General features: G+C 38.9%; 1 protein-coding gene across 2 annotated transcripts in view; it reads left to right on the top strand.

The window, feature by feature from the left end:
* FHIP1A (FHF complex subunit HOOK interacting protein 1A) overlaps positions 1-12,287 on the top strand; it is a 246,190-nt gene that overhangs the window by 160,172 nt on the left and 73,731 nt on the right. For both annotated transcript variants that reach the window (XM_045465790.1, XM_045465792.1), the window contains one exon: positions 6,721-7,347. In XM_045465790.1, the coding sequence (XP_045321746.1) occupies positions 6,721-7,347 (627 nt within the window). The remainder of the gene's footprint in view (positions 1-6,720; positions 7,348-12,287) is intronic.

Below are 12,287 nucleotides of genomic sequence, written 5' to 3'. Positions count from 1 at the left end.
TATTAAAACATTCTATAATTTTGTAGGAAGGTCTTTGGACTTCTATTTAATGATCTGTGATTTGGAGGACTGTGTGTGTGTGTTTAGTTTTTATAGTAGTCTGGAAGAACGATTTATAGTCGAGTAGACTATTGTTTTTATCTCTTGCCTTTACTTCTGTGCTTCTTCTGAATGGAAGAGAGAACAGGATGTAAGAAGCATTGGTCCACCAGATAATAAACTGCTCAACTATTTTGCCATGTGAATTAACCCACCCATACACCAGTTTTTCGTAATGGCACAGCTGTACCATGAAGCTTCATGGACCTTGCTCTATTCATTCTCTGTCCTCTCCTTTTGAGCCTTGAATCAGTATTGGTTATATACTCAATGGTGTCTGCACTTAGAGCTAGGAGAACAGAAGTGATGGGTTAAAAATAAAATCAATTGGAAATGCACATTTCTGTGTGCTTCTGGTTAGTCAATAGCCCAAAGCTTCTCCTTACCACCCCTCAGCCTCCAAAAATAAGCGGTTATACAATTTTTGAGCCAAGAAAATTTCAGCTCAGATAGAATAATGGCAATGGATGAAGAAAAGCTAGTGAGTCTAGTAGCCTTTCTCTTCTTGGTGAGGGTGGGGATGGGAAAAATTAGATTAGTTAATTAAGTCAAATGTCTTCCCACAATAATGCAAAGTAGATGATATGGTTTAAGTATAGTATCTTATGTAGAGCTCCAAGGGGCCTGATCCTAGTAAAGAAGTATAGAGGACTTATCAATGGATTTGAGATGCGTCTGTTCCCTGTGAAACTGATTCTCTTGTTCCGTTCGTCTTCATTCTTTTGGTCTATGCCTTGTCATGGACGAAATGACAAAAATTAGTCTTTGAGAGATGAAAAGTTGGGAAGTATTAGAGAATCTCATCTTAATATCTTAGTCAAATGATGTTTGTTAACATTTTAAAAATTTGTATCTCTTAGCTTCTCAAGTAGCTCTGAACTTGACAGTAGAAAGTGAAGCAGAACAGAAGCTTTGTTTCTTTAGAGGGCTGAGGCATTAACTTATGCTTCTAGTGGACTTTAAAGTGGTCGAACATGTGGAAATATCAACAGTGCACCCACTGTATGATCAGTGATAAGTCTGTTTTTTACCATGGAATATTATTACATAGATCATTATTCTTAAATCCTTTCCCTAAAACCTAAATTTAACAAACATACCTAAATGAAGGTTTTATTATGTTATTTTATTTATTGATGTTTCTACCATGTTTCTTTATTATGGTAGTGCTAGACCATCTTTGGTCCCAAGGAGGTATGATGTGTAGATATAGCTCCTGCTTTTACCCTGTTCAATCCCAGATTTACATATGCCTCTGGAGACTGGGACTGGAGCTGACATGAACCAAATTGTACACGCACAGATATATTACTAGGCTGTTAATCTTAATACAAAAAGAAATGACTCAGTAGATGTCTCCCATGGCAATAGGTGTGCCAGGAATACCCCAGATTGAAAGACATGGCTTTTAAGTAATGATCAAGGACTGGATGGAAACTTAGTTTTGTTGTAGTTATTTGGTATATTAAGTGGAATTTGGCTTAAGATCGCAAAAGCCTGGCCTTCTTCTGTGTGATGGAAAATGTTGCTTAGTAACTTGGTTTTTTCCACGATGCCACTTTAATTAGCATTCCAAAGGATTTGGAAGTATGGGTTATACTCATGTGACTTTCTTGAAATAACTAGGCTCTAACCAAAGTAGCATAAGCAATCATCTCTTAACATATGCGTGTATATAAGACATAAAACAATATTAAGATGTAGTCAAAGCTAATCTGACAGATAAACACTTGCGTTTACCACGAAGAATAATCATTTGTTAGCTAGAGGAGTGATTATGTGGATCTTTCATTTTGACAGCATTTGAGATGCCTATTTTAGAATTTGTGAATATTTTTAATCCAGGCCTATTATTGCTGACTGATGGGGACCATCATTAGGAGTAGCTGATATCCTTAATAAAAGAAAAATGCTATTTATTCATCTCCTTTACCCCTAATAACCTTTATATTTATAGAGCAAATGACTTTGAAGTTAGGTTAAAATTTAAGCGTATTTGTCAGATGATAATTTGTATACAATTGTTCATACTATTGATTTTTTGTACATTTGTGATAATTTACATGTGGCTCTATTTGTGATCCAGGCTATGATTCACACATATATGTATCAGCTTATATTTTTTAAAGTTTGTAGACCAACAAATGCCTAGCCATGATCAGCAAAACATTTACAGTGCTATTTCCGATCTTAGCTGCCTTACTTAATGAGCTGGGGCTGTAGCAGGGGTTGATTGCTTTATTAAATGGCATTTTTAGCCGAAAGAAGTGAACTTGTTCAGTAAAGGAAGTATTTGCACAGCATATTTTGCTTGCGTTCATTCTCTTCCCATCTCTAGGTCCCTCCAGCTCCCCTAATGGTGTTTTTTTCCGGGGCCTGAATCCCCGAGACTGAGTATACAGCTGAGAAGCCAATTTAGCAGAGTTGTGAGCATAAGATAGAGGGTACTCAGGGGAATGTGCTAGGCCTGGGGAAGCCACCAGGAGCAGCAAGAGACCGTGGATCTATAGGACTGGAAGCTCAGAGTAGATACATGGATGAAAGTAGGCAGCAGGCAGAAGTCAGGACACAGGAGTACTGGTATGGTGGAAGTGATGTGAGAAGACAGCACGAAAGGAAAAAATAAGGAGAAGTCCAGGTCACGTGAGAAAGCATCTACAGAAACTGAGAGAACTGTGACACCATCTGGGCAGTGAACTTGAGGCATCAGTTCTTTGGCATTTCAACGCATGTTGTGCTGTAGCGGAGAAGCTTCTTAAGACATTCCCTGTCAGGTTAGGAACCAGGCCCTGGGTATGGGCCCTTAGAGACCACTCTTAAAAGCAGTTCATGGGTGTGTCTGCCAGGAAAGGAAAGGGAGGTGGCCTGGGAGGGTCCTGACACCTAAGAAGAGAGGTTAAGGACATGTGTCAACACAGGCATAATTAACGCTTTGCTGAGCACTGTATATTCCATGACTCACAGGCCTTGGTGTAACACACCCTTTTCCAGGCAGTAAAACCACCCGGCCAGGGCCGGGAATGAGTAAGGGCTCTTAACATGTCTGCTCCATTACAGATGATCAACAAACCTTCAGTCTCCATGGGTTATCACAGCTCTGTTCTCGAGTTTCTCTGCCCATTAACCAGTGTAGAGGAGCTTATACTATAAAGAGGGTAAAGATGCTTCAATTTAAAAGTGGCTAAGTAGTTTGTCTTCTGTATAAAAAACTCAGTTCTCTTTTCTAAGCTTTTTCACAGCAAAAAAAGTAAGTCTGTTTGCAAAGGAATACAGTGGAATAAATAATATGTGACGGTTAATTTATGAGAAAATGTGCTTCATGACTATGTAAATAGTTCTGCTATATATTACTTATATATATTTAGATGTGTAACATACTTACTTACATGCATGCGTATAGTATAAATACATATACACGTGTATAAATTTATATTGCTTAGGAATTTCTGAGAATTAGGAGATTTTCAATTATTAATTGCTTTTAACTCAGTGTTTTGGTTTTTCTTTTTTTCAAGTTTAATTTTCGAGAAAGAATGAGCAGGGTTGGGGCAGAGAGAGAGGGGAACAGAGGCTCTGAAGCAGGCTCTGTGCTGACAACAGAGAGCCTGATGTGGGGTTCAAACCCACAAACTGAGACCATGACCTTAGCCAAAGTCAGATGCTTAACTGACTGAGCCACCCAGGTGCTCCAGTGTTTTGGTTTTTTAAAAAAGGGATTAGTGCAAAATTACTTTGTCTACTTTTGTTTTTATTTATATTATGAAATTAGATCAATTTATAGGGGAGAAGAAGTAATTAACCTTAAAATCCCATTTATATCTTTTCAGACTCACTTATGATCCTGTGTCTATTTGTCAATATATTTAGTTTTTAACTTAAATTATTTCATATATACATTTGCATGCAATGATATGTTTCACTTAGTGTTTATTTTTAATAATTTTATTGTATGGTGATGTAACATTTTGATTATAATTCTCTTATTGTTGACTGGGTCAATAATATTTTTATTTTTCATTATTGAAAATATCATTGGCGTGAACATTTCTTAACATATTATTTTTGGATTGTTTCCTTAGATTCTCCCCAAAGTGAGATTAACAAGTCAAAGGGCAGGGATAATTTTATAGCTTCTGATACAGATTGCCAAATTGTTTTCCAGAAAGATGGAGCTAATTTGCCCCACCACTAACAGTGTATAAAGCATAGGATCAATTTTAGACAGTTTAGACAGTCTGAGCACACATGAGAAGTGTAATTACATTTCTACCCTGAGGCCTACCTGTATAGATAGTTCTCATAAGTAAACTCAATATGTGGACTTTGAAATTATGGAACTGGGAGAAAGCGTGTTGCTGATTTATTCTTCAGAATGTGGAACCTTGAAGTTCGAGCTGTGGGGGCTCGAGAACATACGTGTTGAGGTGGAGGCCCCTTTTGGACAAGTGAGGTACTGTGGTCCCATGCTGGGAGATGTTGTCAAGGCCAGAGCAGAGGGAAAGGACAGCCAGATCCCAACATTTCTGCCAGTGAGGTAGTCAGGCCTCTGAGGAATTCTGGAGGACTTCTTGGAGGTTGGGGGAGGCTGGGGGATCTCTGGAGTCTGGCAGGGAGCGAAGGAGAGATGTCCGTCCAGTGGATGTGCTGGGGCTGAGTCATTAAGCCAGGTGCCACCTGGGTAGCTGCGAACCCAAGGCCTTTCTCATTGAAAATGTCAACTCAGGGGTGTTGCAGTGATTTTTTTTCTTTGTGACAGCATTATTCATTTCATAATGAAGGTTGATAGAGATTCCAGATTCTGTAGAATTCTGTTCATTCTATGAGGATACACTTGCTTGGTCTATAAAGGCTCATTTGCCTTGTTTCTGACAGGAGAAAAACTTAGACCTTTCCTGGGGAAATACATTTTTCTCATTTCTCATGCATGCTGACATAGCATTGTACTTTTGCCAGCTTCCCCAGTGACTTGCAAAAATTCTATAACCTAAATATAGAGCGTGTAACAGCACGTTATAGAACTGGGCCAGGAGGGTACTGCAAAAGACAAACATAATCCCCATAGTGTGCAGTTCAGAAAGGCAAAAAGGAACAAGTATAAATTCATCGCTAGGGTGCTGGGTTGTCTAAAAATTATTATTAGAATATGTATACATTTTAAGGGAAGTCAATTGAATGGATATTGTAGAAATTCCAAGTCATAAAGTTACATGGGAGTTGAGATAGGAAATTCTTTTAATTTCTAGGTCCTAAAGTAGAGGTAAGTACCGATGGGCAGAGAGAGGTAGGAAGCATTCAGTAGGCAGCAGTCGTAAGGGAGAAAAACACTAGGACATTGCATGACCTAATTGGGGATTTATTTATATTTTACCGTCAATAGATTTTTTTCTTTGTGGTGGTAAAACATATATAACAAAGATTGCCATCTTAGCCTTTTTAACTTTCTTATTTATTTATTTATTTATTTATAAATTTATTTTTGAGAGAGAGAAAGAGAGAGCACAAGTGGGAGAGGGTCAGAGACAGAGGGAGACACAGAATCATGAGCTGTCAGCACAGAGCCCAACACGGGGCTCAAAGTCGTGAACCACAAGATCATGACCTGAGCTGAAGCTGGATGCTTAACTGACTGAGCCACATAGCTGCCCCTCATCTTAACCTTTTTAAAATGTGTAGTTCAATGGCCTTGGCTACCTTCACAATGTTGTGCAACTGTCTCCACTATTTCCAAAACATTTTTTTATCACTTCAAACAGAAACTTGCTGCATTAGGGATTTACTTAGTAAATGGTCATCCCAGAACTTTTTCTGGTTTTAAAAAATGCAAAGTTCAAGCCTTCATTTTTTTAGTTTCATCATATGCCATATGCTAGGGGTGATTGTGCTAGGTATGTATCCCTTGTTCATCAGTTTCCTTTCATCCTTACTAACCTTGCATGCTTGGTGGGAGAATGTGTCCATCCAAGTAGAGGAGGGAGAGATGTTCAGTTGAGGGCGTGCGAAGGAGCCGTGTTTTCCTGTTGGAACCTCCAAATCTATTTGTAGAACATGGGTAGTCTTACTTATTTAATGTATTTTAAAATTAAAAAGTGATATTTTTGACAGTGCAGAAAAAAAGTGAAAATTTATCATCACTTTGAACACAAAAGTGATTATTATTTTTCCATATATATTTTTCGATCTTTTTTCATGTATGTTTTTGACATAGTTGATAATGATGTATCTGACTATATATAAAGACTTTATTTTTCATCTAATATATCACTTACAATTTTTCATTTTGCTCAGTAGTATTCATAATAGGCTCATGAACACAAGTAGCTTAATTTTTTAAACTATACTACTTTCTCTGACTTTTAGGTTGCCCAAATTTATAACGATTTTAAATGAACATCTTCAAATGTCTGCTTTCTATAGTTTAACCACTTCATTTTATTCTTGTGAGAGAGAGAGAGAGAGAGAGAGAGAGAGAGAGAGAGAGAGAGACAAACACAGTGCTCATATTTATCTTGTTTTGGGCCATGGCTCCTGCATTTTCCATGAAAGATAAGGCGCAGTCAGGGGTGGTTGTATTGTAATTATGGTAAACATGAGATGGATGACAAATGTTTGAATTGGTTACAGGTTGTGAAGATCTTAGAGAAGCACGACCCCTTGAAGAACACCCAGGCAAAATATGGATCCATCCCTCCAGATGAGGCCAGTGCCGTGCAGAATTATGTAGAACACATGCTCTTCTTGCTAATTGAAGAGCAAGCCAAGGATGCTGCGATGGGGCCGATTCTGGAATTTGTGGTCTCCGAGAACATCATGGAGAAACTCTTCCTTTGGAGCTTGCGGAGGGAATTTACTGATGAGACTAAAATCGAGCAGCTAAAGATGTACGAGATGTTGGTCACTCAGTCGCACCAGCCTCTGTTGCACCACAAGCCCATCCTGAAGCCCCTGATGATGTTGCTGAGCTCTTGTTCGGGAACAAGCACCCCTGCCGTGGAGGGGAAGCTGGTTGTCCTCCTCAATCAGCTTTGTTCCATCCTTGCCAAAGATCCATCTATTCTGGAACTCTTCTTCCACACTAGTGAGGACCAAGGGGCAGCCAACTTCCTCATCTTCTCCCTTCTGATTCCCTTCATTCACCGAGAGGGGACAGTGGGTCAGCAGGCCCGGGATGCTTTGCTTTTCATCATGTCTCTGTCTGCTGAGAACAGCATGGTGGCCAATCACATTGTGGAGAACACCTACTTTTGTCCAGTAAGTCCCTCTTGTTGGCATGCTTTCCACCCACTCCGCTTTTCCTCTCTCGTGCTAATGGTAAATACTTTTTTTTATACCTTTCTTTTCAGCAAGTTGTACTTGGCACCTTCTACAGAAAGATGTTTGGAGGAAATCTTTTGGAGGGAACAATCTAAGTTGAAAAGCTATTTGGCTGAGTATTGTCAGCTGTAAATAAGCCAACAGAGGAAACTCTATGTGTTACCATTTCATGTTTCATTTCTGTTGGGTTAGGAACTATTTTAGTTTTTTACTATGAACATATCCTGAGTGATTGGTAGAACGTGCACTTTCTATATTCTTAGCTTTTCAAGTTGATCTTGCACTGTAGAATCATGGCACGCTGTGAGACTGCTCAGCTGGTTTCACAGATCAGTTTATTTCTCAGCAAGATAATGACCAGATGATTATAGACACAAAGCACTGATTTTATTTATAAAAATAAATACGTATTTACAGTTTGAGGTAGCAAGAAATACTTCACTCTGTATAGCTTCGTGATCATCGACATGGTGACAAAGAAAGTGTGAGGTCCTTTGCAGGTGTTGGTGTAGCATAGATCCAATTGTGGTCACAGTTCCAGAAAATAATGGGAGCTGTCTGAGGCTCTTAAGATACCTTAGGGCTCTGATTAGTTTTTGGTGTTAGTGTTGTCTTTGGAAGGGGCATTTGAATGGCAGATTTATATCATCTGATTTGTCAGGGATGTTGGGGAACAGCTAATTTTATTTTCCCAACTCAGTAAAAACTCCCAGTCTATTTCCATTGTCTGTTCTTTTTAAAAATTTTGTATTTTCTTTTTTGAGAGAGGGACAGAGAGCGCACACATGCATAAGTAGGGGAGGGGCAGAGGGAGAGAATCCTAAGCAGACTCCACGCTCAGTGTGGGGTGGGGCACAGGACTTGATCCCATGACCAAGAGATCCTGACCTGAGGGGACGCTTAACTGACTGAGCCACCCAGGTGCTCCAATTGGTTGTTCTTCTTACAGTCACCTCATTGTATTTCTTTATAAACTGTACTGTCTTAAGTATGCCTGATTCTGCTGGAATAGTAAAACCATTAATGAGTTTTATTGAAATAGGCCAGGCAAGTTGCCATAAGTAGATTAGATTCATTATTAACGAACACTATATGAGTAGTTCTTGACTGGGGGGAGGGCAGTTAGGAATGTCTGTGGGGTGTCCTTTGTTGTCATAGGGACATGAGGTGGCTGTGGAGGGAGGTCAACTGGCATTTAGTGTTCAGAGGCCAAGGATGCTTAATGTCTGGTAGTTTGTGGAACAGTCTTGCACAGTAAAGAACCTACTTGCCCAAAATGCTAATAGCAACCCTAGTGAATAATATACTGTATTTTGCTTTGAGGTTCAAAAGCAATAATCTTTTTCATGCTACAAAATTCTTATTTTTACTAATAAACCAGGATCACCTAGTATGTGGTGAATATTTTGGGGCAAACAGATGGATAAAAATTTTGAAAATTAGAACTACAGTTCAGAAATTCAGGGTACCATGTGTCTCTTCTGGGTTCTGACCAGTAGAATTAGAAATTGTAGAAAGAGTGATAGTCAGATGGGAAGTAAGGAGCTGATTCCCTTCCATCTGTGCCAACATATTAAATCTCCCTTCCTTACTGCCTTCAACGGTGCGGTTTCTTGTAAACTCTTTTTAAAGGATATATTATCATCGGCAAAAATGGAACTTCTTACCTGAATCTAAGCACCTTTGAAATACATTGCTGTATTACTTTTTTATTTCTTCTGGTGGCTTTAAGCAACACAGATTCATTATCTTACGGTAGTATTGGCTTACTGTAGGTTCGAAGTCCAGCAGGTGTCACTGGGCTAAAATGGAGATCTTGGCAGGGCTCCTGCCTTGGCAGCCTCCTTTCTGGAGGCTCTCGTGGTGAGTGCACTTCCCTGCCCTGTCCTGCTTCTAGAAGCCTCCCACATTCCTTGGCCTGTGGCCCCTTCCTCCACTTGTGCAGTTGCAGTACTGTATCTCTCTGAACACCGTTTTGTAGTCACGCCTCCCTCTTCTACTTTGAAGGAGCCTTGCAATTTACTTTGGGTTTACTTGGATTATCCAGGATGACCTCCTTATTTAACCATCAGCTGATGAGCAACCTTAATTCCCCTTTGCCATGTAACCTATTACATTCACAGGTTCAGGGATTAGAAGCGGACAGTGTGGGTGTGTGGGTGCGGGTGGGCATTAGTCTGCCTATCACATTTGCTCTATCCAGTTCAGAGAGCTCTTGAAGAAATTTGAGCAATAACACGGTAGAATCAGAATTCTTTTAGGAGTTTAAACTGGGTAAGATAGGTGAGTTTGCTCAAGATGGGGAGATGCTGAGGAGGTCGGGAGATACATTAGGGTCTAGAAACAAGAACGATAGGGATGAGAATGGCAAGGAAGGGCTGGATATGAGCAATGCTGTGGAGGCAGAAGGTTACTAAAAATAGTTTTGTGAGGGACCTATACAGAGGTTTGGGTTTGGGCTTATTTGAATTGTTTTGGGTAGTTCTGTTAAAGAAGGAGCACAGCCATTGAAACAAATCATCAAAATATTCAGGTGGTTCTCCAGATCAGTATGCAAAAGGCAATTAAGAAAAGATATTATCTGCAAAAGCAAACAATTTTAAGGTATCTTGAATAAATCTAACAAATCTGTGAAAAGGGTTTTACAGAGAAAATTATAAAACTTTTTTAATCAGTATAAAAGAAGACCTAAATAAATGGAAAACTGTTTAGTTTGTAGATACCGTGTAGATGACACTTTCCTGAAAATCAGTCCATAAAGTTAATGCCACTTATGATTTACAACCTTTTATTATAAATAAGGTAAAATACAGAAAACTTGGAAGAATACCGAAATGATCACCAAATACACACGACTTACATTCAAAATTGTTAATATTTATGTTTATCATCTATGTTTTTTGTTTCTGCTGTACCATTTGGAATGAAGATATAGACATTTGGAATTAAGTTACAGACATTAAATACTTTAGTATGAATCTCCTATAAATAAGGACACTCTCCTGCATAACCACAATGCCTTTATTATACCTAAGAAAATTATACAATAATTCCATAATAGGATCTAATATCCAATTTCTCAGTTATGCCTCGAATGATTTTTGTAGGGTTTTTTTTTCAAACTGGAGTCTGATACAAGGTACATCTCTGATTGTCATATCTTTTTTTATTTAATGTTTTTGTTTATTTTTGACACAGAGAGAGACAGAGCATGAGCAGGGGAGGGGAAGAGAGAGAGGGAGACACAGAATCTGAAGCAGGCTCCAGGCTCTGAGCTGTCAGCACAGAGCCCGACGCGGGGCTCGAACTCACAGACCGTGAGATCATGACCTGAGCCGAAGTTGGACGCTCAACCAACTGAGCCACGCAGGCGCCCCTGTCATATCTCTTTAAGTCACTATTAATCTATAACAACCTGCCACTTTTTTCCTCAATGACAGTGACTTTTTAAGAGAAGCCATTGTCTTGTTGAATGTCCTACATACTCTGGGTTTGTTTCTTATGTAGTTTAACTTGTCCCTATCACCTGTATGTCCCACAAATTAGAAGTTAGGTCTAAGTGCTTGATTAAATTCAGGGTAAGTTTGTAAGAATACTTTACAGGTGATGTGATACACTTCTTATTGCATTATATCAAGAAGCATGTGTTTGTGATGCTACACTTGATTACTTATTGGTTAAAGTGGTGATCACTTTATCTCTCTCCAGGTAAAAGTAACATTGCCCCCTTGCAAATGTAAGGTGTAATTTATGAAGTGTTAATGTGACTTAAATCAAAATCCCAATAGGATTCTTCATGGAACATGACAAATCACTGCTAAAAGTCCTATAAATGTGTGTAAAATACCAGGAATAACAGATGATTATGAATAATGGTAACAGTAACGTATTTGTTGAGAACTTACTGTATGGCCGATACTGTTCTTCATGCTTTACATGTATTAAATCATCTAGTCCTCACAACTGTAAGTACTAGTATTATACCCTTTTTTATAGATGAAGAAATTGAGGCACAGTGACAGTAAGTAAATTTATAAAAGGCCTCATGGCTAGTAAGAGATGAAGTCGGGATCTGAACTGGGGCAACCTGACTCAAGGACCCTTGTGCTTAAGCAGCACTTTGTTCATTATATGAAGACTTCCTATAATGCATGAATCATAGGAAGCGACTGGAATTAAGAACAAAAACACAGATTTGGAGAAGATATTTGTAATACACATAACTGCATATGTGATTGGAACCCCAAATACACAAAAATATATGTAATGCTACAAATTAATAAGAAAACAATGAAACAGCCCATTAGAAAAAAGGGCAAAGGAGGCCCACATGGCTCAGTTGGTTAAGTGTCCAACTCTTGATCTCAGCTCAGGTCTTGATCTGAGGGTTGTGAGTTCAAGCCTCCCATCGGGCTCCACACCCAGTGTGGAGCAAAGGATATGAATGGACAGTTCCCAGAAGACACCCAAAGCCAATAAACATATGAAAATATTCTCATCTTCAGTAGCATCAGGGAAAATGCAGATTGAACCCACAGTGAGACACCAGATAATGCTCATCAAGTTGGCTAACTGTTGGACATCTGTTAACACCAAAATCTGTCAAGGGTGAGAAAAAACAAGAACTCTTGAGAATATAAATTGGTACAATAATGCAGGAAAGCTGTATGGCAATATTTAATAAAATGGAATATTTGCATACTATGTGATCTTGTCTTCACTTCTAGATATCTGCCCCAGGGAAATCTGGCACATGTTTACAAGGGTACACACACAAAGATATTCAATAGAATAGTGATTTGAGGAAGAGCAAAACAGAAACACATTAAGGGAAAGATAAATGAATGGTTTATTCTTTTTCAATGGAATACTACTCA

This window comes from Leopardus geoffroyi, chromosome B1, assembly GCF_018350155.1.
Source record: "Leopardus geoffroyi isolate Oge1 chromosome B1, O.geoffroyi_Oge1_pat1.0, whole genome shotgun sequence".
Classification (NCBI taxonomy): Eukaryota; Metazoa; Chordata; class Mammalia; order Carnivora; family Felidae; genus Leopardus; species Leopardus geoffroyi.
This window is presented reverse-complemented; position numbering and strand designations above follow the sequence as displayed.